Here is a 26,526-nt window from a genome sequence, read left to right as displayed (position 1 = left end):
TAAAACTATAGAGAGAATTAAAGTAAAGATTATTAAAACTACTACTAATACTAGACTAATTATAATAAGAGCTAACTATAGATTTTATTACTAATTTATCTAATAGTAAGTTATATATAAATCTTCTTATAGTTATAGATAGACTAATAAAAGAAATAATACTTTATATAATAAAGAAGATTATTATAGAAGCTATAGCTAAGATACTACTTAAAATAGTTTTTAGATAATATAGACTACTAAGAATCTTAGTATTAGATTAAGATACCCAGTTTACTAGCTGAATATAGAAAAGAATATATAATCTACTAGAAATTAATAGATAGTTATCTATAGTATATTACTCCTAAACTAATAGAGTAATAGAATATATAAATAGTATAGTCAAAGCCTATCTAAGAGTCTATATAGATTATAACTAGAAGAACTAAGTTAAATTATTATCTTTAGCTAAACTAGTAATTAACAGCTGTATAAGTATAGTTACTAGATTCTTACTATTTTTCTTAAGCTATAGATATAAGCTAAGTATAATATAATAAGAGACTATATATAGTATAGATCTAAAAATAGCCTCCTCCAGTCCTATCTAACAAGAAGATATAATTATATAGAAGATATATAATACTCTAGACTAAGTCTAAGGTACTATTACCTATACTTAGTAGATTATAGAGAGGTAGACTAATAAATCCTACTAAGCTACTTCTTTATATTAGAAGAATAACTAAGTATAGCTAAATCTATAGAATATTTAAATAAACTATCTAAGAAGCTGGACTAGAAGAATATAAAGTATACTATTTTAGAAAAAATAGAATTATATACTATATAACTTAATATTTTAAAAAGAATTTATTCTATTTTTTATATTAATCTACTTTATTCTATAGTTAATAATATACTGCTCTTATAGCTATAAGAAGATATATAACTATTATCTATAATAATTAATAGAGAAGAAGAGTATAAAGTTAAAGAGATTCTTAATAAATAAAATATAATAAGAGACTAAAAGAATTAACTATAGTATCTAGTTAAATAGAAAGACTATACAGAACTAATCTAGAAACTAGTCTTAGTACTTAATAATACAGAAGCTACTATAAGATAGTAGCTGTAGAATCTACTAAACCCTAACTAATATTATATAAATAATAGTATAAAAAAAAAAGAAGAAAATAAAGAAATAATAATAAATAATAATAAAAAACTAGTATTTACTAATAACTCTTCTTTAGTTCTAATTCTATAAACTAAAAGAAAGAAAAAGAAAAGAAAAAGAAAAAAAAAAGAATTAAGAGATTTCTTATTTCTCTAAATTAATTAAAGAAAACTTTATTTAATCTAATAAAAGAAATTAGCTATTATTAAATTAAATTCTATTATATACTATATTTAATCTATTAATTCTTTAATAATATTATAAGAGAGAGTAGTAATAGCTATAGACTTATACTTAGACTTATTTAGATTATAATACCTATAGTAAATACTATAATTTTTAAACTTATACCTAGTATAAGTATCTCTCTACTATTTAGATAGTTAAATAGTCTATTAAATTTTTATTTAATTATTATACTTATAGTAATATAGTATAACTAAATTATAAGATATAATTAAAAGACTATTAATATAAGAGGAATATTTAGTATATATCTAATAATATTAGCTTTTTATATAGAAATACTAGATTATCTTATCTAAATAATAGTAAGAGTATCAGCTCTTATCTTAAATTTATAATAAGAAAAGTACTAAATATACTACTAGTCCTAAGTATAATAAAGTTAGAGTAAAGTCTTATTTCTATATACTAAAAATTATGTAGTAACCTAATACTTAGAATTACTAGTATAAGTATTATAGATAGTTAAATAATATATAGAAATAAAGAGTAAATTATAATTAGAGATAGAAGTAGAAGTTTAAGAAGAATTATAATAAATAGAATTAAAAAAATTATTTAATTAGTTAGACTTATTAACTCTAGAACTAGAAAGAGAAGATATTATATAGTAGAAGAAGAAGATAATAATAAATTAGATAAATAAAAGAGAAGTAAACTAAGAAGAAAAAAAAGATACTTAAAAAAAAAAAAAAAAAGAAAAAAGAAAACTAATTTAGAAGAGAAATAGTCTTCTTATATAGTACTTTATATATTCTATATAAAGCTAATAGCTAAGCCTAACTATATTCCTAGAACTGATTCTATAAGCTGTATAAAGAAAATTCTATTTACTAAAGAACTACTAGATTTACTAGATTAAGAGAAATTATATAATAGAGAAAATAATAGTAAATAATATAAACTCTATCTATACTTATATTATCTACTAATCAGCTATAATACTATCTAGAAAGAAAACTAAAGTATAGAACTATTATCCTAAATCTATACTACTAATTATATAAATATAAATCACAAAGAGAGATAAGAAAAAAGAGAAGAGCTTTTATTATAGAACTAAGACTCTGATATAGAGCTCAGCTTTAGGCACTAGTTAGTATCTAAGGTCTTGTATACTATATACTAAACTAATACTAGCTTAGTTCGCACACACCTAAAAGAATTTTGTATAAATAGATGAAATAGCTCTTCAGCTATTTCTTCTTGTTCAAAGGCATGTTTCGATCAGTACAATCCATTCGTCCCGTAACAATTCTATCTTTATAGTCTAAAGAATAATAGTTAATCTAATTATAGGATATTAAAATAGCTAAAGAATATATAGTAGTAGACTTATAAGAAGCTAATAAGAGAACTATACTAGATATCTATCTAGTTCTACTAAAGAATAGTATCATTTAGCTAGTAGTAGAATATACTTATGTTATAAATATATATATCTATAAATACTTCTATTAATAATTAATTATATATATATTATAATTATCTTACTATTATAATATATTAAGACTAAGAGATATTTTATACTATAATTATAGAACTTATTAATTCTATTCTATATATTTAAAGATAGATAGATCTTAACCTTAAGAAATTCTATATATTCTATAGAGCTTATATTAATAATCTTATTATTATATTACTTAATCTTGATTAGTTTATTCAGTATCTATATTAAGTATTTAGATATTTATAGAAAATAAGTATTAAACTAGACCTAATGAAGACTTTTATAGTATTCTTATTAGGATAGCTTCTAGAATAATATAGAGATAATTTAGAGCTATTTACTCTTTAGGAAAACTAGTTGCTATCTAGTCTCTATTACTTTCTAGTAGATTATTAATCTTAGAGTATTATCTTGAGATTATAAACTATTTTAAATATAGAATACTATAATATACTACTTATATATAGCTACTTTAGAAGTATAAGATTATACTTCTTAAAAGTTTACTAAGCTAGAAAGACTAAAATTATAAGATATACTCTAAGAATACTATATAAATATCAATATCTAAAGAGCTTACTATATTTATTTAAGAATCTATAGACTAAGTTTAATAAGAAAGTAGACTAGATACTAGTATACTTCTAATCTGATAATAGCTATATATTAATTTAGATATAGTTAGAAAAGAATATAGTACTATTTTATACTATATTATTTTAAAGAAGATTTATATAAAGATCTTTAAAATAACTCTATATATCTAAATATAACTAGTTCTCTTTCTAAGTAAAGTACTTACTATATACAAGTATAACTACTAGCTAATAGAGATTAAAGTATCTTATCTTATATAGATAATTTATAAAAAAAAGATACTATCTTAAAACTATATATATATTAATAGTAATATATATAGATTATATAAATATAATAAATCTGACTTAGAAAATAATCTTTAATATAATAATACTAGAATATCTAAATCTCTATCTTACTTATTTATTCTAATTTATATAAGATTACTATCTTAAAATATATAATAGATTAGAAAAGATAAATAGTCTAGTACATATACTATCTTAATTTTCTACTAGAAATATACTATATATAGTATTTAATCTTGATAACCTTCTAATAGTAGAATTAGTAGTTATATAGAATAATAATATTCTAGATCTACTAGATAGATAATATATCTACTACTATAAGATGACAGAGTATAGTACTTTAATAATCTTATTATTAGATAATTTTAAGAAATATATCTATATAGTCTGTCTAGAAGATATACAAGTATCTTATTTATATTATTGAGATACTAGTAAAATATAAGTATCTTATATAGATATATATTAATATCTAGAATTATTTTAGTAAATACATTCTTTATAATAGTACTAGAATCATCAGAGTTAAGATAGATATCTATTAAAGAGTTTATAATATTAAGACTATTATTTATAGTACTTAAGTAAGATATATATAAGTAAATAAGAAAATTAGAATTATATATATATATATATCCTCTTTATTAATATATAGAGATACTATAGTATCTATAGAAATAAGTATATTTATAGAAAAGATTAGAGTAGATCTTAGAAAGTTTATATAAGATGAATACTTATATAATTAATTATTTGATACAAACAAAGCTAAGTAATAATTATAATAAAAAAAATAATCTTGTAGTATTTGTTACTTTGAGTTGAATAATCTATATATCTGTATCGATATCTTTAGAGCTTGATATATCTACTAAATTGTTCTCGAGAGCATATGCGCGTGAGTAATTATTTAGAGCTTTGTAATTATTTAGAGATTTGATTGATGGTTTCTATTGAGAATAATAGAATATAGACATATATAATATAGTAAGCTGGTTATATGATAAAGTATCTAGAATAAAAGATAATTGGTTGTAAGAAGAATATAAAGAAGAGTTGACATAATTGAAAGACAGTTTATTAGAAGAAAGACTAGTATTAGTACTATAGGCATATTGCTAATATAGCTTCTTTCTATATAGCTTCTTATTATATGTTCTGGTCAATAATTGATGATTCCATTGATTTTGATAACCCTGACTGTTTATAGAAGGCCTATTTCGATAGAAATGAAATGACTAGACAGCTTGTTGTTGCTGTTGTAGATATATCTAGTATTATAAGGATAATTAATTCTATTGATATCAATCTTGCTAATACAGCTATTATATATACCAAGATCCTGAGAAGTTGGTATTATTAGAAGTATTGGATTTGCGGGAGTTGAATAAGCTAAATATCTAGACTATTTATTATATTAATAATAAGAAGTCTACTTTTAGTTCTAGATTAACTTATTTTTATCTTTCTTATTATACTTTTTATTATATTACTTATTATAATCTTTATATTTATTATTATATTTAGTAGCTTTATCTTACTGATATTTCTTTCTTTTAATAACTTGAGACTAATACTACTATAATATAGAATTAACTAGATATGATTAGATATTTACTTTAATTATACTCTTATCTTTATAGTTAATAAAACCCTAAATATAAATACTAAGAAATTATATATTATCAGAATATATCTTTTATCTATCTTTATAGTAACTAGTAACAAGATTATTAAATGATAGTCTAATTAAAACTAACTAATCTTATCTATCTTTTATTAGTAGAATAAATATATTTAAAGATATTAGCTAAAGAGCTATAACTATTTCTATAATATTAAATTTAGAATCAAGACGATCTTAAGTATTTATATATTAACTATAATAACTTCTATAGTTACTTATATAATTATTCTAATAATTATTTAGAGAAAAGAAATTACTATTATTACTACTAGAGCTAAAATTACTTAGATTATTACTAAACTAATAGAAATAATATCTATTAGAATATCTCTTATTATTAAGATCTTAATATATTAAATCTCTATTATCTTATCTTTCATATCTTAATATCTCTATCTTTTAGAGCATCTTTTATTTTCTCTATCTAGATATCTTTTATCTTATAGAAGTGAATTATTAAGATCAAAGTATTCTTTAGTATATCTCATAGTGATTCTATTATCTAGATATCTATTAATATTAGTAAAGTAAAAATTAATATTTTTTATAGAGAAATATATTTTGTTTATATAATAAGAATTAATACTTATAACTTATCTTAGAAAGTTTAATATAGTATATGTAGAGAAGAAAGATTAATAGAAGAAATAAATAATTTTATAATAATTTGATATTTATATATTAAATTTTCTATTATAGTTTAGTAGTTTATTTTTATAATTACTATTTAGCTTATGATTAGCTAATAGTATCTCTAACTATAAATAGATTCTCTACTAATAGATCTAAAGATAGTATAGATAAGAAGATATTAGAAATAAATAAGTTATCTAACTCTAAACTACTATTTAAGTATAGCTATTATAGGGATATACTATATTCTTAAAATAATTTAAAAAAAGGATTAGAATAATTAGAAATAAAGTTTATTTAATATAAGATAATAATAGTTTCTACTCTTCAAGACTAATTCTTAATCTTTAAAAAGAATTATAAGATTCTAGATTAAATATAGAGAGACTTTAGATTATTAATATTATAATTATTATATTAATAATACATAGATAGACTATTAGTAAGCTGACAGGATTATAGTAGTTATTTATAGTAAAAAATCTAATATATTATTAGATTAGCTTATACTTAATATTTCTAGTACAGATAAATATATAATATAACTATAATATAACTATAGATATACTTTATTATATCTTTTAAATCTTATTGGTTTATACTTAGTTTTATAATATTATTTTACATACATAACAAGCCTTGGTGATCCTCGCTTCGCTCGGATTACTAAAGGGTGGGCTGGGCTGCCTTACAGGGCCGGTGGCAGGCTTGCTCGCAGGGCCGTTGACAGAGCTATTCCTCGTAGGCTTGCTTGCAGGGCTGTTGGCAGGGCTGTTGGCAGGGCTGTTAGTAGGACTGTTAGCAGAGCTGTTTCTTATAGGCTTGCTTGTAGGGTTGTTGGCAGGGCTGTTAGCAGGGCTATTCCTAGATTTATTAGTAGACTTACTTATAGATATTCTTACAGGACTATTCGCAGGGCTATTCCAGGGCTATTTGTAAGCTATTCGCAGGACCGTTCGCAGGGCTATTTATAGGATGGTTGGCAGGGTGGTTGGCAGAGTTTCTTGTAGACTTACTCGCAGGGCTGTTAGCAGGGCTGTTCCTGTCAAGGGCTAAAAAGCTTGTATAGCAAAGATAATAAGTTGCTAATCCAAAGTCAAATTGCTTGGAGAACTATCTAAAATGATCAGGCCTTGACCCAATATTTATATTACATAGGGGAGCCTGTGGAGCAGAATTCCTAAGGAGTTTACTAGTTTAATACAAAGAACTACCAACTGGCAAGCTCCACTCTGCCAGTTAGTAGATAAAGACTTACTTCTAATAAGAAATCTAGATAAAGTAGAACTTTATAAATTCTACTACTAAATAGTTTACTAGCTTTAGTCTTTTATATTACTTCTCTCTTTAGACTATACTCTCTCTAAAGAAGAGTAGAAGAATAGGATTATATTTTATTTTAGCTATTATTCTAGTATTACTATATCTTTAATTAGTTTCAGAGGTTTCTAGCTGGGTTATATATATCTAATCTATTTTATTAGATACTTCTTGTATTTACTATATTAATTTAGACACTGGATTTATTTATTAAGGATTTCTTCTATATAGAATTCTTTATCTTAGTCTATTAGTATTATATTTAGCTACTAGTTCTTAAATTTTTAGAATAGTAGTAGATTAATAGCTATAAATCTTAGTAGATTTATATAGAATATAGAATAAATTCTAGTAGATATATCTAGTTAATATATCTCTTCTAGACTTCTTAGATAGTAGCTATACTAGAGTTTACTATATCTTAGGCTTCCTATAGTTTATTCAGAATCTCCTAGACTTTATTCTAGGCTTTTTAGGTTATTCTTTTAATATATAGACTTAGTTTAATATTAGTATTTAGAGGCTTTATATAGAAGCTATATTCTAGAAAGAATAGGCTTATCTCTATAGTTAACAAGTCCCTATTATTTAGGGCCAGCTAGGCTATAGATAAGAGTCTATACTAGTTAATTTAGACTTAGTTAATAAAGTACCTAAGAAAGATCTTAATAGTTATTATTTTTCTTTTTATAGTACTATTTATCTTAGAATAATATATAATTAAAAGGTCTCTACTAATCTCTAAAGTCTTATATAAAAGCTCTTAGAGCTTACTAATAAACTATAAGTTCTAATTAGAAATAATAGACTTAGATATCCTATATCTATTATAAAAGATTCTAATAAAGATATTTATTATTATCTTAGTATTTATATCTACTATTAGCTTAATAATTATTCTCTTAGTTAATTAATTAGTAATTACTATTATATCTCTAAATCTTCTAAACTTTAGTAACTATATAATAAAATCTACTATAATATCTTATTATAGATATTTAGATATTAATAGAGGCTTTAGGAGTCTTTATTTTTAATCTCTTTAGATCTAACTTACTATATAGCTATTATAATTATAGTAGAATTTATAGATATCCTTACTTATATATAATTAGAAGTATATATAAGCTATTATCTTATAAATATAGTTCTAGCTAAGATATCTAGTAATAATATTATTATAGTTTTTCTGAATAATTCTAGTTCTTAGAGACTCTGAATTAGGGATCTATAGATACTTCTAGAAGAGTAGTTATTTATTAGTATCTAGAATATATTCTATAATTAAGATTTTAAGCTTTAGCTTCTTAAATAGCTTAGATATCTCTTCTTAAATAATCTTTTAATAATTAGTAAGATTCTTATTATTATCTTTAATCTACTTCTACTACTTATCTAGAAGTAATTTATTCTATTCTATAGACTCTATTAGCTGGTCCTTAGGGTTAGCCTCTTTAGCTTTCTTAGAATTAGCTTTCTTAGTAGCTCGTATTAGACTTAGCTAGTTAATCAGTTGACTACTTCTTTAGAAGAAGAGCTGGATCTTCTAGTATATAAGTTACTTATTAGTCTTACTTAGTATATCCTATAGTTATTAGAAGAGTATATTAGACTAGTAGTTTAATTATCCTAGCTAATAATTAATTATAAAATTAAACTAGCTAAGAAAATAAGTCTATTATATTTATCTTTTAGTTAGTCTTTACTAAATTATAAAGAACTCTAGATTCTAGTAATTACTAATAATCTTAAATTTAGATATACTAGTTAGTTTTAACTTCTATTCTTATAGAGCCTAAATAATTACTAATAATTCTTTATTATAGATCTGATAGTTATACTCTATAGACAGGTTCTTTTTTAAAAAGTAAGCTATTAGCTATAGAATACTATTATACTACTATAAAAGTATACTCTTAGTATACTATCTAAAGGAATTAATCTCTACTAGTATTTTCTACTCTAGATTCTAATAGACTAGAATTAGAGTATTAATAAAGATCTCTTTTAGAATATTAAAGATTTTCTAGATCTTCTTTATCTACTAAAACTTAATATTCTTCTTTATTAAATATATTAAGAACTCTAAATAGTACTTCTAGTTCTATAAAAATTACTAGTAGAAGTTTATAAAGTCTAGAAATACTTATACTTTCTATATATTAATAAAGGGCTTTCTACTTTTTAATAGTCTTAATCTTTATTAGATTTATTTTAAGCCTCTTTTCTACTTTAATTATAAAATCTAGATACTTAGTAGTAGTAGTTTTAAACTTATATTTATTAATATTTATCTATAAATTAGCTTCTTCTAGCTACTTTAATACTCTTCTTATCTATATATAGTACTCTGCTAGGCTTTCTTCTATAAAAATTAGTATATTATTAATATAAGCTGAGTAGAACTTATCTAGAAACTCTTATAGTATCTAGTTTATATATTTTTAGAATATACTAGGGCAGTTAGCTAGGCTAAATAGTACTATTAATTATTTAAAGAGACTAAATTAGATTCTAAAAGTAGTTTTCTATTTATCTTTCTTTTATATATATAGTTAGTAAAATATCTAGATTATATCTAGTTTTATAAACTACTTAGACTAGGAAATCTTCTATAAAGTCTTCTAAATTAAAAATAAAGAATAATAGTTTCTAATTATAATTTAGTTTAATACTTAATAATCTATATAGAATTAAAGACTATCTCTAGACTTCTAAGTAAATAGTACTGGTACTAATATAGATAAGTTATTAACTTAGATAAAGTCTTTTCTAAGATAATTATTTAAAATTTTATAAAAAACTAAGAGCTTATCTTAATTTATCTAATAAAGAAGTTTCTAGAATATCTTCTTTTTTTTTTATTAGTATCTTTCTCTAGATTAATAGTATAGTCTATTTCTAGATAATATAGAGAAAGACTCTTAGTTTTCTTTAATTTAAATATCTTAAGAAATTAATAATACTACTAGAATAGCTTTTTCTTAATATTTCTAGAATCCTTAGAATAATTTAGCTTAAAAAGAGTCTTATTAATATTAACTAGACTAGTAGTAAAGATCTTAGTAGATTCTTTTTTCTTTATATAGTTCTTCTATATATACTAGATATTAGTAGAGATAAAATATATAGAATATTTTTTTTTCTAACTATATTTTACTTCTATTTCTAAATTTTTAATCTCTAATATAGAGTCTCTAGTCTAAATAATAATATCTTAGTACTTTATCCAGAGTAATCCTAGAATAATATTATATCTATAGAGATATAGGATTATATATAAATATATATACTTCTATATATTTTCTTCTATATTTAGTCTAATTTTAATTAGCTAATTAATATAAGTCTTTTTTCTCTTAAATCTATAAATTCTATAGAATTTAGTTTTTATATACTCTAGTTAGTACTTAGTTATAAAGATTTTACTAATTATTCTATATAGAGTATAGCTGATATCTATTAGAGTTTTTATATAGTAAATTTAATTAACTAGATCTAAGATAATAAATAACTATTTCTTTTTATATTTCTTAGCTTCTTTTTAAAACCTCTAGTAGTAAGTATTTACTAGTTAATACTTTTCTAAGTAATAATTTAGAGAAGCTTTTTTTTTTAGTTAAAATAACTTTTTATTCTTTTTTTCTTCTTCTAGGACTACTTTAAAAACTTAGATAGTTAACTACTTAGTAGACTTCTTTCCAGTAGAGTACTATAGAGAAAGGTAGAAATACTTGGCTATATAATAGATAGATATACTATAGTAGAAGTAGAGTTAGTTTATTTTATATTTAATAAGCTTTTTCTTAGAAATCTACTTTATATACTATTTTAGCTTCTCTATAGTAGAGATCTTCTAATCTATTTAGTTAGATTCTAAGTTTTCTATTCTACTTCTAATAACTACTATATTTAGATATATACTCTAGAAAAGTTAATTAATCTCTTAGAATTTATCTCTAATCTATTTAATCTATATATAGAAATTACTAAATCTCTTCTTTCTCTCTACTCTAATTAACTAGTATTAGATGGTATTATTTAGGGCCTAGTATAGAATATTTTATTTATTATTATCTAACTAGTTCTATCTACTTATCTTAATTAGTAGATAGTTAATATCTATAATTAAGCTGTCTATAGAGTAATTATTCTATTTAATTATAGAGAAATAACTAATAGTCTTCTTCTTTTATATAGAATCTTTATAGTTAAGCTAAAGATAGTCTACTAGATTTTCTATTATAAAAATATTAGGATTTCTACTATTCTCTTTTATCTAAGAATTAATCTTTATTCTTATATCTCTAGTTAGTAGAGTAAATATATATTAGATCTATTCTATTTTATTTCTAATAAACTATCTATTAATATAGATTTTAGTCTTAATAATATTTAACTATCTAGAAAATACTATCTAGTCTTTTCTATTAAATATTTTAGATTAGAGTATTCTAGACTTACTAATAGATACTACTAAGATAGTTAGAGCTAGATCTAATTAAATAGTCTACTAGTTCTATTACTATATCTAGACTTATATCTTACTAATTACTTCTACTATTATAGTCTATTAGAGTAATCTATCTATATTTATTTTATTATCTATAGAAAAGTAATTTAAAATATTAAGAATTAAAAAACTTATATAATAAAGATAATAAGTTACTAATTTAAAGTTAAATTACTTAGAGAACTATTTAAAATAATTAGATCTTAATCTAATATTTATATTATATAGAGGAGTCTATAGAGTAGGATTCTTAAGAAGTTTACTAGTTTAATATAAAGAACTACTAACTGGCAAGCTCTACTCCGCCAGTTGGCAGACAAAGACTTGCTTCCGACAAGGAATCCAGACAGGGCGGAACTTTACAAGTTCCGCTACCGGATGGCTTACTGGCTTCAGCCTTTTACAGTTCCTTGCAGGCTTCCTCGCAGGCTTGCTTGCAGGGCCGTTGGCAGGGCTATTCCTTATAGGCTTGCTCGCAGGGCTGTTGACAGAGCTATTCTTTATAGGCTTGCTCGCAGGGCTGTTGGCAGAGTTATTTCTTATAGACTTGCTTGTAGGGCTGTTGGCAGGGCTGTTAGCAGAGCTGTTCCTCGCAGGCTTGCTTGTAGGGCTGTTGGCAGGGCTGTTAGCAGGGCTATTCGCAAGCTATTCGCAGGACCGTTCGCAGGGCTGTTCATAGGATGGTTGGTAGGGTGGTTGGCAGGGTGGTTGGCAGGGTGGTTGGCAGGGTGGTTGGCAGGGGGGTTGGCAGGATAATTAGTAGAGTAGTTTATAGAATAGTTTATATATAGATAGGGTATTAAAATTATATGATTTAGGACTAAAAGTAGAACAGCTGTGCTTATAGTATATATAGATAACTATAGAAGAGAAGTAGATCTATCTACTCTATTAAAAATAGTTATAAATTAGATAAAAATTTACTAAAATTCAGAAAATAACTATTAGAGCCTGGGCTTATTTTTTTATATAAAGATATATTTTAACTAAAGTATATTCTTTTTTTAAAGAAAAAGAATAAACTATTAGCATAGTATCTAATTCTAAAAAAAAATATATATATATTTTTCAGAATAACTTTCCTAAATTAGAATAGAAAATTCTAAAAATAGACCTAAAAATCCAATAAATAGTTAGATTCTTGAATTATTAAAAAGTTTTAAAAAATATTAAGAATTGATTAAGTTATTAATCTTTAAAGTCAAAATCCCAAAAATTGATATTTTTGTATAGTATATAATTATAAACTTTAGTATCTTCTTAGTATTAATATCATAGATAACCTCTGTAGTTCTATAAGCTTACTATTAGTCTACCTATATATTATTTATATAAATGTTATAATTTGAATAATCTAAAATCTATCTTATATTAAATTTAGAATCTTATAATTTCTTTTTAAAAGTAAGAATTAGTCTTCAAAACAGAGAGTTTTATTATCTTATATCTAATTAATTAATTTTATTTTTAATAGATCTAAATCTTTCTTTTTGATTATTTAAAGAATATAGTATATTTCTATAATAGCTATAGTTAGATAGTAGTTTAAAGTTAAAAACCTTATTTACTTCTAATATCTTCTTATTTCTACTATTTCTAGATTCTTTAAGAGAGAATCTTACTATAGTTAGAAATATCATTAATTAATTATAAAAATGATTATAAAAATAAAATTAGAATAGAATAGTCCTATCTATATAATTCTAAAAGAAATAAATATAACTATTATAGTACCTAATAATCTAATATATAAGTTTAGATAATTTTAGAATATAGACTATACAGATAGTAGTCCATATTAGAAGATTCTAATCTAGTTAAATAGTAAGATAGTATAATTAGTAATAATATAGATATTGTCAGACTAGCAGATCACCTGACTATCAAGCCCTAGTCCTAATCTCCTTAATTCAGTCATCTGAATAAGAACTATTGTTCCAGCCTACTCTATTTATTCTTGGTTATTCCACTCCTGTACTCTCACCCTTGTATTTATTGAATATTCTAGTTTCCTATTCAGGAAATCAATAAACAAAGGATTTGGCTTAAATAGTCTGCTTCTTACTATTATTTCCTTATAATAAGTTCAATCAGGTTAATTCATCTAATAATTATATATTAAGTTTAATAATTTATTTATTTTCTTATTTATTAAATCTTTAACTCTTCTAATTTTATAATCTCTTACTTTCATCTTACTTTAATACCAATTTTATATAGAAAAGTAAGAATTCAATAAAGCTTATTCCAAAAGAACCAAAACTCTAATCAAAATATATAAAGATTAAGATATTAATAAGAAAATATAATTAAGATAGTAATAAGATAATAAATATTAAAAGATAGAAGATAGAATATAGAGAATATAATCAGAGATCTTAAGATATATAGATAATAAATAGTTAGTATATTTTCCAGTAATAATAAATAATAAATAAATATCTTAAAAGATATTATAGATAACCAATTCTATAGTAATAAAAGATACTAGATTATTTATACTGTTATATGTTATAGTTTTATAATGAAAAGACTTATATTGGTTCTTCTAATAAAGTTATTGTATCCCGTTATAGAAGACAGAAGTTGACCCCATTGAAAGAATCCCTGAAGATAGAAACTAAGGGCAGAATGCTGCCAGAGTTGAAACCACTATACTAGAATCATATAATATCTTCTAAGTAAGGATTAGTCTTGAGAATAGAAGACTACTATTATTCTATATCCTAATAATCAACTTTATTCTTAAAAATTTTAAGAATTCTCATAAAGCTACTGGTTTGGTATTCTACTGGTTTAGTATTATGCTGGTTTGGTATCTGATTACATTATTCATTATGCTTTCCTCAAGAAGGAAAGGCGGAAACCAACGGCAGAATACCAACCAGGATGATAACCACCACAAAGAGCCATGAGTTATCCACCAAAGGCGGGAACGGGCGGCAGATCTATCCGGCCACGGGGCTGAACCAATGGCAGGATATTGCCAGAGGCAATTCCACTACAAGTGCACTTTGGGACCCCTTTGGCTGAGGAAGGCACCTGCAGAGAAGGCCCTCATTTCTTGCAACTGAGCTCCTAGGTAGCTGTGATCTGTTTAATTCAGTTTGAATGTCTCTGCACAGCTCCCTATAGTTGTTCTGCTGCTTGCACTGTGGAAAATTACATTGAATAATGGACGCTCCTCAGGTGCAAGTTGGGGTGCCAGAGAATGCTTATCCTTTTGGACATAATGAATCTAGTGTTGCAGGAAGCCAAGCAATCTCTAATACTGAAGTCGACACATCTTCAAAGACAGTCAATGAAGTGCAGACGGACACAATGCCAGATATTTTTATGACTGATGAATGTTCGGCTACTGAGCCAGAAACAAAATCAACAGAACACAAGAGAAATGCCAGCCTACAATTCCTTGAGTAAGAACACATCTTGCTGATCTTCTTTCTACTCTCATTTTTTTTTCTCTCTCCCTCTCTTGTTCGAGCATGCTTCGGATTGAGACTCAATGGCGGCGCATTGTTCCTTGTACGCAATGTTCGGAAGGGAGGCATTGTCGCTCACATTTCGTTTAGTTTCTTGACGTCGCCTATCGTGGAACTCGTTGTCGGCTCCGAAGGGTCTAGGACCGTTTTGACCGCTCACCAAAGCCTACTTCTAGAGTCCCCCCTCCTTGCGGAGAAGGTTGCGGCCTTCAGGGAATCAGGCCCGGTAAGCACATGCCTTCTACACCCACATTCATCAATAGTACGCCGTCACCACTAACATTTCCAAGCGGCGCATTGAGCTTCCGGCAGAGGATGTGGAAGCCTTCGGCTATTTCCTACAGTTCCAATACACGCATGAATATTCCACCTACACTGAAGCTCACACCGACCAAGAAACGGCAACTGAGGACATCGACGACAGCGGAGAACAATTACTGAAACACGCGCGGGTGTATACCTTGGCCGAAAAGTTAGGAATACCTTCATTGAAAACTCTCGCACACTCGAAGATCCATCGTATCAACAGCACATCTCAGGGTGAAATTGCTTATGCCCGATATGTATATACATATACCCCAGTGGATGATGTCACAATCCGCAAGCCAGTAGCTACATTCTGGGCATTGCGAAGCCATGTGTTACGTCACGAGGCTGAGGAGGAATTCAAAAAGTTATGCATTGATGTGCCTCAGTTCTGCTACGATGTGCTCAGTCTTGTGCTGGACCAAAAAGAGAAACGTGCTCAAGACAGGGCAGAAGCAGAATCTGCGGTAAAGGGAAGCGGACGGAAGCGACTGCGCAGTGGCCTCTAATATCTTAATATCCGTACCTGCAGAATGTGTATAAGTACGAGTTACGCAGAGACTCTGACTTACAGAGCCGGGTCTAGCATTATGCCTCAGTGAAAGACGGTCATTAGACCGTCCAGCTGTCCCGAATGTTTGGCTCTCATTTTCGAAGGTAACCCTTATATTCCGAGGTCAGAGCTCATTTTATACCCAAATAGAAGAGAAACCCATACTCGCAGTAGCACAGGATGTGACTGCGACGAGTTCTGTCAAGTACATATACACATCATCCACTTGACGGGGGTTTGTTCGGTACCAGGCTCGGCGCTCGGAAGGGCAAAAAATGTCATCCTGGAGCTGAAGAACTGAAAAAAAAAATGATGTATGACGGACGACCTAGGAGGTTAAGCTTTCCACTTCTTGAATGGTTTTTGGTGCTGTGGTCAGGTTCTCGTATCCATCTTCCATGATGTGAATGTTATCCTCAATGCGCACCCCACCCACACTCCAGTATCTTTCCAAGACGTCCGTGTCAATGTATTCTCTTGTCTCACTTGACTGGAGGAAAGGGTCGATTATGTAGCGGCAGAAATAAATCTGTACGAGTTAGGGAACCACTTTGCAACAGTACGAGCGGGGCCTTGGACTCACTCCTGGCTCCACAGTAATGACTGAACCGGCGGGCAGACGACCCCTTACACGCAGATACTTGAACATCGTATCTTCATCTTCATAGTTCGGGTTGCCACCAGTGTCATGGGTGTCCATACCCAAGTAGTGACCCAAGCCGTGAGGGAAAAATGCCACACTGATCCTTTTGTCCATCAGTTCCTCATCCAGGCCACGAAGGATTCCCAGATTTTTCAATCCTTGAATAGCAACGCGGTGAGCATGCGTGTGTACGTCCTCCCACTGGACACCTTCTTTCAACATATCAATGCATTCTATTTGCATCTGCAAGACAACTTCATAGATCTGGCGGACTTCCAGTGAAAATTTGCCACCCAAAGGAAAGACTCGGGTAATGTCAGCACAGTATGTGCTATATTCCCCCCCGGCATCAATTAGAATGCTTCCCTTCTTTTGCTTCATGGCTGCATCGATCAGATGGTCGTTATTTTTGCCATAATGAAGAGTGGCACCATTCTCTCCACATGCAACAATCGGATGATATGCCTGTTCACGAGCACCGTGAGCGATGCAAGTTGCTATGAAAGCAGCCTCTATCTCACGCTCATTTGTAGCAGTCTTGGAGGCTTTCATGGCTGCAACATGTGCACTAGCAGAGATGTCGTTTGCCTTCCTCAAGAGCGCGACCTCATACGCGTCCTTGACAACACGAGTCCTTCCAATGACATCTTTCAGTGCCGAAGTGTTAACCTCAAAAATTTCCTGGATCTTGGTGTTCTCAGAAACCTGGTTTTCGATTACAAAAGCAACTACTTTCCCGGGATTATGCGAAGCAATCGAGGAAAGGGTGGCGTTTACTGCAGGAGTAGGCAGCACATAGTCCACATCAAAACGTTTCTGTGCTTCGGCCGCTGACATGGGGAGGCCAGACCAGATCACATCCTCTGGGTCAACTGGAGGAATGAACAGCGTAAGTTCATCGAGGTCGATGTTATAGATCAGGCAGGAATCTGGAAGCAAGCATCCCGATAAGTAAAAAAATGGACGACGTTGCCTAGCAAATCCATCTGTTAGCTTTAATGAGAGATAGAAGTAAAATCGAGAGATGGCTAGTACCTAAATGGCATGGCCTCGTCGTTATCCTCGATGAGTCGAGTTTTTTGTGCTTCAAGGTAAATAATTCCGTGGCGGCCATGTCCAAGCGATTGAAGGCCTTGAGCCACCCGGCGTGCATGAGCTTTTGCGGGGTATTTACCTGCTAGGATTGATTCAAGGGAAGTCATGCTGTTCAAACGTCTTCGGATAGTTGTTGTCAAGGGTCTGACGAGTTCGAAGCTGGCAATGGGAGGTGGAAAAAATGGCCTGGACGGTACGGTACTGCTGCGGGGTTCCTTTGATACATCGTACAGCCGCCTATCGATCTACCTACCATGAGCCTCACTTGCATTCCTACAACATACTGTAGTTACTAATCTTCGAAATCTTCTAGAAATTCTAAGATGATTGCAAACTAGAGTGCAGAATACCTTCGCCCATCAGAGTCCACACATACTGTCGAATCACATGGTCAACAAGATGAAGATATAGAGGAATTGATTTGTATCCCTATCTGAAAGCATCACTGCCTTGGCTGACATAAGGATTTACATCTTCATAATCTAACACCCATTTATCAACGTCGGCAAACTTCTTTGCCTGCAGTCTCAACTCCTCGCTGAGATACCTGTCTTTGAGCAGCTTCTCAAATCCCGATGGCACACCTGAGCAGTAGGCATTGGAACCGAGCGGCGATGACAAAGGCGACGACGAAGGCAATGGAGGCTCTTCAGGTGCATTGCTTCTTGCGCAGAGAAGCGGGTCGGCTCCCACTCTTGTCCTACTCTTGCATTTGTGACTTTCGCAACCATTTCTCTTTCGTGACTCGATCGTAGCAGTTTTTGTCCGCTCTTCCTGTAACTTATTTCGAGGCTTCTGGGATTTGGGCCTGCGGATGTGAGTTCGAGATGCCTGACAGGATTTTCCCGGTGGAGCATAGCTCAATTCATCCTCATCCTGCTCTGACTCGGAGCAGCTACTATCACTCAGGGTGCTTGCGAGACATTTGCGCTGAGCTTTGGTTCTCCGAGGTAGCAGTCTATCTTGTAGCGCCAGTGTAGGCACATTCTTGCTCACGTTATTTCTTTGTTCACTGAGAATCCCTAATGTAATTTTAGGGACAGCTAAGGACATTTCCGCACTGGTAATCGAGGGCGTAAGTACGGGACTTGCCGCAGGGCTGCTGCTCATAGGCGGTGCCATTGTTTCACTCATAGCACCTGGCGACATGAGATGCTGCATTGTGCATCCTGGTTGATTACTTTCCTGCACCGTTATCGAAGTACAGGGAGAGTGCCGCACTGCTTGCGAGTCTGAAGCATACTCAATCTCAATCTCCTCAGCTGGCGATTTACGCTTGCGCTGTTTGTTGCTGGAAGGTGATGAAGGGCCAGGTGATGACGATGTGGTGACGTGCGCTGGTATGAGTGATCTCACCCTCGATATATCTAAGGGTGTAGACTCGTCCTCGGGACTTAAACCTCCAAGGAAGTCTTCGTCATCCAAATCTGAGGAACTATCATCGGCTTGCATTATGTGAAGAATGCTAGGCTGCCGTGGCCGTCTCCTGAAATTGCTCAGTACCGAACTCTCATAAGCAGGTGTACCCGGAATCTTTGAACTTCCATCGCCTTTCCGACCGATGATAGACAGTGTAGAGGAATATCCACGAGCTCGTGTGACTGGACGGCCGCTGGTCGGACCACACTCTTCCAGTGGTGATGAATCAATTGCATAGTCGTGAGTCTTAACTACAGGCGTCTGGTCGTTCTGGTGTGGTACATAAGCAAAGTCGGGGCGCTCCGTCATGTGCAAAAGATTCGGATAGTTGTGACTCGAATCTTCTGAGGACTGCTTCGTCGAGCCGACAGTGTCAGTGGCATGATGGTTCTTAGTCTTGGAAGTTTCTGATGTGAATCGACTGCGTTTGGTAGGAGGTCTTGGCATATTTCTAGGAGTCCAGACAAACTGGCTATACTTTGAGACTGATTGGCTGATGTCTTACTAGGTGCTATGACTAGTATCAGTGACAGTGGTGATTTCGTGTGTAGCTAAATTTCAAGTGCAGTGAGAATCTGTCTAATGACTTCTGGTTAGAACGCGAAATCCGGGAAACATGTGGGCATGAGCAGAGTGTGACAGACCAGCTTCTGGAAGGCAGGTTCTCAATTTATGTATTTGGCTTTCGGTTCTAGTCCTCCTGAAGCCGAAAACCAGATTCAGACTTAAAAATGAAAGCAATTATTACACGGGGCACATTTGATGGTATATTTCTCCCCTGTGGGCGATTCCATTTGTATCCGACCGTTGATGGTTGCTGATCTGTATTATGTAATCAATCCACTAACTCAGCTGACTTACACTTTAACTAGCTAACTTAACTTATGGGGTAATGTAATCGGACACCGAACCAGTGCGACACCAAACCGGCAGCCCCATCAAAATCCTCAAAATCCTTACCACCCTTGACATCCATAAAGCTTTAAGAACATCTTATAAAGACTATATATATTAATTCTTAGTATTTTTAGTCAGATACTTTAGCTAATCATATCACTTACTTTTATATATATTATAATAAGTCTACTAGTATATCTTAGAGAATATTAATACTAAAGTCTAAATAGTCTTATTTTTATATTTATATATAATATTGAAGTCTTCTTAATCTATTAAAGTATTTCTGCTCTTTATAAATTATTATAAGATCTTTTTCTTCTTTTATTTATATATCTCTATAATTATAGCTACTTAACTTAGTATTAAAGTAAGATTATTGACTATATTAACTATTCTACTATCTTTATTACTTTTAAATAATCTTATATATAATTATTAATAAAAGATCTTAATCTTTAAGTTTCTATAATTCTTTTCTCTACTTCTTTAGTTTATATAGAATACTAGATATTCTTCTAAGATATAATAACTAATTTAAATATAAAAGAACTAGTAAAGTTAGTATTTTTAAGTATATATAAAGTTCTAAGTGAATCTTTTAAAAATTAAATAGAATAAGATCTATAGTATAAAAACTACTAAGAATATTGGCTTCAGTAAAGATCTTAGTATATATATTAGAATAGTACTATAAGAAATTAATCATAGTAATTAAACTTTTACTTGTCAGCATTGTTGGTAGGGAGATGTGTCTTATAATGCTATTATGATGAAGTTGTTTATTAATTTATAAAGAAAGATTCCTAAGACGAGCGAAAACTAGCTAAGATCTGTTCAAGGTGGAACAATAGGGCAGAATCCTTCTACTGCTAGCAACTATTATATACGCCAGTCTTTTATAATAGTATTCTTGCTGTAGATATATATGAATAGAGATATTAAGATATAATAAATAATAATTAATACTAATATCTTTTATTCCTATTAATCTGTTGATTAGTAGTAATATCTGATATATAAATCTACTAATTATCTTCAAGTCTATATCTAGATTAGTAGATCAGATACTCTAGAATAAGCTTTTAATACTAGTCTTTATAGATAAGATACTTATTAATAATCTTCTTAGTAATTAGTTTTACTAGAAAATCTCTTATTAATAACCACCATAAAAGACTTAGATAACTCTGAAAGAGATCTTTACTAGATAAAATAGATTCTAACTAGAAAATTAATACTATTGGATAGATAGTTCATAATATGAGTAGTTCTAGTTAATATATATAATATTTACTAACTTTCTAAATATAGAAAAATCTAATATATTATCAAGTTAACTTATACTTAATATCTTTAATATAAATAGATAGTATAGTATAACTATAATATAAGTATACATATATTTAATCATTTATCTTGAACTTTATTAACTTATACTTAGTATTATAATACAAGCCTTGTATCCTCGCTTCGCTCAGCGGCTCGAAGGCTGGGGCTACTGGCTGGTCCGTCATGTATGTTCCATACAGGAATATGTATGTATTGTATGTATTATTATAATAGAATTAATTAGCTATGGATATCCTTAATAAATATTAGAATATCTATTATTTAATATCTTCTATATTCTACTACTACTATTATTATTTACCTTTTTTGTTTAAAAAAGATTATTTCTTCTATAAGTATTTATATTATAGACTATTAAGATTCTTAAATCAAGTTACTTTATTATACTATATATAATAATTAGTTATTATAGATTAGATTAGTATTATATAGTTATTTAGTACTATTTAATTATATAGATAGTAACTAGCCAAATATTACTATTATATAAAGTAATATATATTTCTACTATAGTTTCAAACTAATCTAGACTATAGCTCTACTAAGAGAATAATAGATAGTTAATAATCTAATCAAATAGATATATATAAATATAGCTTATAGCTAACTATCTCTGTAAGTCTATACTCTTTATAGATAATACTACTTTTTCTTTTTCTTCTTTTTGAGATATTAATACTACTACTATTATTAAGACTATTAAGTTAAAATTAATATAAATATATAAGAATAGATAACTAATATAGTCTATAGTATCTTTTATTACTCTCTTTAGTTCTCTTACTATAAAGCTCTAGATCTTAGCTATTAACTATAATATAACTAAGTAAGTAGTCTCTAGACTAATAGCTAAGCTTACTATTAACTATAATATAACTAAGTAAGTAGTCTCTAGACTAATAGCTAAGCTTACTATTAACTATAATATCATCTATAAGTCTATAGTCTATTAGTATAAATAAGATACTTAGTCTATTCTTAATTATTTATTAAATTAGAAGTCTATCTAGATTTAGACTACTAGTGTTATGGTTCAGTGAGGAGGATTCTGAATTCATTATGATCATGATGATGTTGATGGAAGACGGAAAACGGTAATCGACTCCGTCGAATTAATGCCCGAAGGCAGATACAGACGGCAGAATTCAGGATAACTGAAACTACTACAGATGCCCGTGTTTTAAGATAGGCATTCTTGCTGTCTAAATATATAATAATAGTAGAATTATACTAATATAATCTAGAGAAAAATAATATACTACTTATATTTATAAATTAATTTATTAGTAGTGATATTCTTATCTTTGATCTATTGATTATATTTATGTCTATATTCTAATCAATAAATCAAGTACTATATACTTATTGAGAATTATAGTAATCCTTTATTAATCTAACTAATCTTGAAAGTAATTATTACTGATATAAGATAGACTAGATAAATATCAATTATAAAAAGCTTTAGATAGAATAAAAGTAGATTTAAGTTATAGAACTAAGATTATAGAATATATTTTCTATATATCTAGCAGCTCTAATTCTAATCTAGGTAGTTCTAGAATTCTCAATATTCTTGACTATAGAAGTTATAATTTCTAGAAGAGATATTACTATACTTGTTTTTATCTTCAATATAGACAAGAACTTTTTAATCATACTATTATTCATTAAGTTCTTTGAGAAACTTACTAAATATAGTATCTTATATAGAATATCTTACCTGAATATAAAGACAGGAGTTAAGACAATCCTAAATATAAATTAACTATTTAAATAAATTATTTATATAGATAGTATAAATATAATAAATTACTTCTTGAATAAATTAATTCATATATTTTTTAGCTTAGATATTATTTATAGTATAGAATAAGCTACTCAACTTTGTTATTATAACAAATTATATTACTTATAGTAAAAGTAATAGAACTATTATACTTAATTTATCTAAAGATAATATTAAAGATAATAATATTATTATTAAAGAATTATAATTATATCTATTCTATTTAGTAGTTTAGAAGTTTTTAAAGCTCTTTATAATAACTATAATTATTAAAATATAGATAAATTTTATATAAAAATTAATAATTTAAATATTTATTAAGTAAGAAACCTTTTCAATAACTATATTATTTAGTAACTTAACTATCTTTATAATTATATATATAAGTATTATCTATATAAATAACTTTAGTTTATTTCTACTCTTACTATTCTATTTTATATATTAACTATAGATCTTATTATTATACTTTTTAAGTTATATAATATAACTAGTCTTTTATTATAACTAACAAGCCTTGGACCCTCACTACACTTAGTATATGGAAGAATAGGCTGCCTTACAGGCTTTCTTACAGGGCTGATAGCAGGGCTGTTGGCAGGACTGTTTACAGGGCTAATAACAGGACTGTTTACAGGGCTAATAACAGGGCTGTTTATAGGGCTGTTTTATAGACTATCTTATACTTATACACTCAGCTGTAGGGCTATTAGCAGGACTATTAGCAGGGCTGTTAGCAGGGCTGTTCCTTATAGGCTTACTCACAGGGCTGTTGACAGGGCTGTTCCTCACAGGCTTGCTTATAGGGCTGTTAGTAGGGCTGTTCTTTATAGGCTTTCTTATAGACTTACTCACATGGCTGTTAGCAGAGCTGTTCCTTATAGGCTTATTTACAGAACTATTAGTAGAGCTATTTCTTATAGACTTTCTTGTAGACTTTCTTATAGACTTACTTATAGAATTATTAGTAGAACTATTAGTAGAACTATTTCTTATAGATTTTCTTATAGAATTATTTATAGAGCTGTTTATAAGCTATTTATAGAACTATTTATAAATTATTTATCGAGCTGTTTATAGAACTATTTTTTATAGACTTTCTTATAGACTTACTTATAGGACTATTAGTAGGACTGTTTCTTACAGGCTTGCTTATAAGATTATTAGTAGAGCTGTTCTCTGCAGACTTCCTTACAGGACTATTTATAAGCTATTCGCAGGGCTGTTTATAAACTATTTATAGAACTATTACCAGAGCTATTTCTTATAGATTTTCTTATAGACTTGCTTACAGGGCTATTAGTAGAGTTATTTCTTATAGACTTACTTATAGGGCTCTTAGTAGGGCTGTTTCTTATAGGCTTTCTTATAGACTTACTTATAGGGCTGTTGGTAGGACTCTTTCTTATAGGCTTGCTTATAGGGCTGTTAGTAGGGCTGTTTCTTATAGACTTTCTTATAGGACTATTTATAGAACTATTTATAAGCTATTTATAAGACTATTTGTAAGCTATTTATAGGACTATTCACAGGGCTATTCACAGAATAATTAGTGGAATAGTTAGTAGAATAATTAGTAGGGTAGTTAGTAGGATAGTTAATAGAATAATTAGTAAGATAATTAGTAGAATAATTAGCAGAGTAGTTTATAGAATAATTTATATATAAATAGAATATTAAAATTATATAATTTAGAACTAAAAGTATAGAAATTTTAATAGAATAGAATTACTAAGTCAGTTAAATAAAAGTAGAATAAACTATTTATATAAGAAGATACTAAAATTTATATTTTAAAAAATCTAGTAAAATCAAAAAATAGAGATTCTAGATTAAAAATAGTATTAGACTATAGTAAAAATTCTAATCTATCTATAGAATTTTAAACTTTCTTAATATATTAAAAATTAAGTCTATAAAGTTTATATATATAACTTTTCTCTTTTTACTTAATATCTTACCTATTTAGGTAAGTAGGACTATGAATTTAGTATAAAATAAAAGACCAAATTTTGCTGTAATAGATGAGTTTATTTTTAGAAAATTATATAAAAAATTAACTGAGAAATCGACTTTTTAATTAAATTGTAATATTTTCGTATATAATAGTAGTAATAAGTTTACTAAGTATCTTAATCTATTATTGAATAGACTAAAATGAATAAAGTTATTTTTTATAGACTTTATATATAAGTATATATTTTAAATATACTTTTATATTTTATTTCTTATTAAGATAATTAATTTATATTATTATTCTAGAAGTGTATATTTAAGTAAATATATATCTAATGTTTTCATTCTATAGCTATATATTTGTAGACTAATAATTAAAATAAGTATATTATATTTTAATTTACATTCTTCTTTTATCTAGTATTATTATAATAATTAATTCCTTATTTAGTATAAGTATTAAATAGTTATTTTATTACCTAATATTTAGTATATCTTTAAGATAGTTCTAGTTAATAGTAAAATTCTTACTATAATATATTAAATACCTAGAAGTATTTATTACTAATCTAGTCCTACTAAAAGATACTTTATTATCTATTTTAAACTATTCTTATATAAAAGTAATAATTCTATCTTATAATAAATAGAAGAAATATATAAATATTACCAAGTAAGATTTCTCTATCTGATATAGTATAAAATAAGTACTTAAATATACTAGTTTGTATATAAAATATAGCTATAATATCTATTATATTCTAAGTGATTTTTTTTAGTAATATAATCTATTTATACTTATATAAAGATTATATATTTTCTATTATCTTAGAATATACTAAGAAGAAGTTATTTTAATATTATAAGACTACTTAAGATTATTAAAACTATTAAATACTATATATATCATCTTATACTATTTAACTTATAGTATATTTATCTAGTTATATCTATTATATAGTTAGAATCTATATTTACTAATTCTGATTTCTTTAGTTATATTCTTATTAAGCTATTTAAGATCATTAATAAGTAATTTTCCAATAAGAATTAATAAAAAATATCTAAGATTTATAATAAATGAATTATCTTTTAGAATTACTACTAAATTCTTATCCTATAGTATCTT

At 27.9% G+C, this 26,526-nt stretch overlaps 3 protein-coding genes across 3 annotated transcripts; 1 reads left to right on the top strand and 2 right to left on the bottom strand.

Annotated features, from left to right (window-relative positions):
* Positions 1-15,081: 15,081 nt before the first annotated feature.
* BP01DRAFT_304650 (uncharacterized protein) lies at positions 15,082-16,204 on the top strand (the record flags this gene model as incomplete). The annotated part of the gene is made up of 3 exons (XM_025572169.1): positions 15,082-15,323; positions 15,480-15,615; positions 15,680-16,204. The coding sequence occupies 3 exons, from the start codon at positions 15,082-15,084 to the stop codon at positions 16,202-16,204; spliced, it is 903 nt and encodes a 300-aa protein (XP_025427864.1).
* Positions 16,205-16,576: 372 nt separating this feature from the next.
* On the bottom strand, positions 16,577-18,093 carry BP01DRAFT_304625 (aminopeptidase P family protein; the record flags this gene model as incomplete). Its single annotated transcript, XM_025572168.1, has 3 exons — positions 16,577-16,777; positions 16,832-17,864; positions 17,927-18,093. 3 exons carry the CDS (start codon positions 18,091-18,093, stop codon positions 16,577-16,579), a joined length of 1,401 nt encoding a protein of 466 aa, XP_025427863.1.
* Positions 18,094-18,346: 253 nt separating this feature from the next.
* Positions 18,347-20,175, bottom strand: BP01DRAFT_418404 (uncharacterized protein). Its single transcript, XM_025579327.1, has 2 exons — positions 20,050-20,175; positions 18,347-19,984 (listed from the first exon to the last, which is right to left on the bottom strand). The coding sequence occupies exon 2, from the start codon at positions 19,850-19,852 to the stop codon at positions 18,416-18,418; it is 1,437 nt and encodes a 478-aa protein (XP_025427862.1). The 5' UTR covers positions 19,853-19,984; positions 20,050-20,175; the 3' UTR covers positions 18,347-18,415.
* Between the last annotated feature and the right edge of the window lie 6,351 nt (positions 20,176-26,526).

Source organism: Aspergillus saccharolyticus, assembly GCF_003184585.1.
Source record: "Aspergillus saccharolyticus JOP 1030-1 unplaced genomic scaffold BP01scaffold_41, whole genome shotgun sequence".
Lineage (NCBI taxonomy): Eukaryota > Fungi > Ascomycota > Eurotiomycetes > Eurotiales > Aspergillaceae > Aspergillus > Aspergillus saccharolyticus.
The sequence above is the reverse complement of the archived record's forward strand: the minus strand, read 5'-3'. Positions and strand labels throughout refer to the sequence as shown.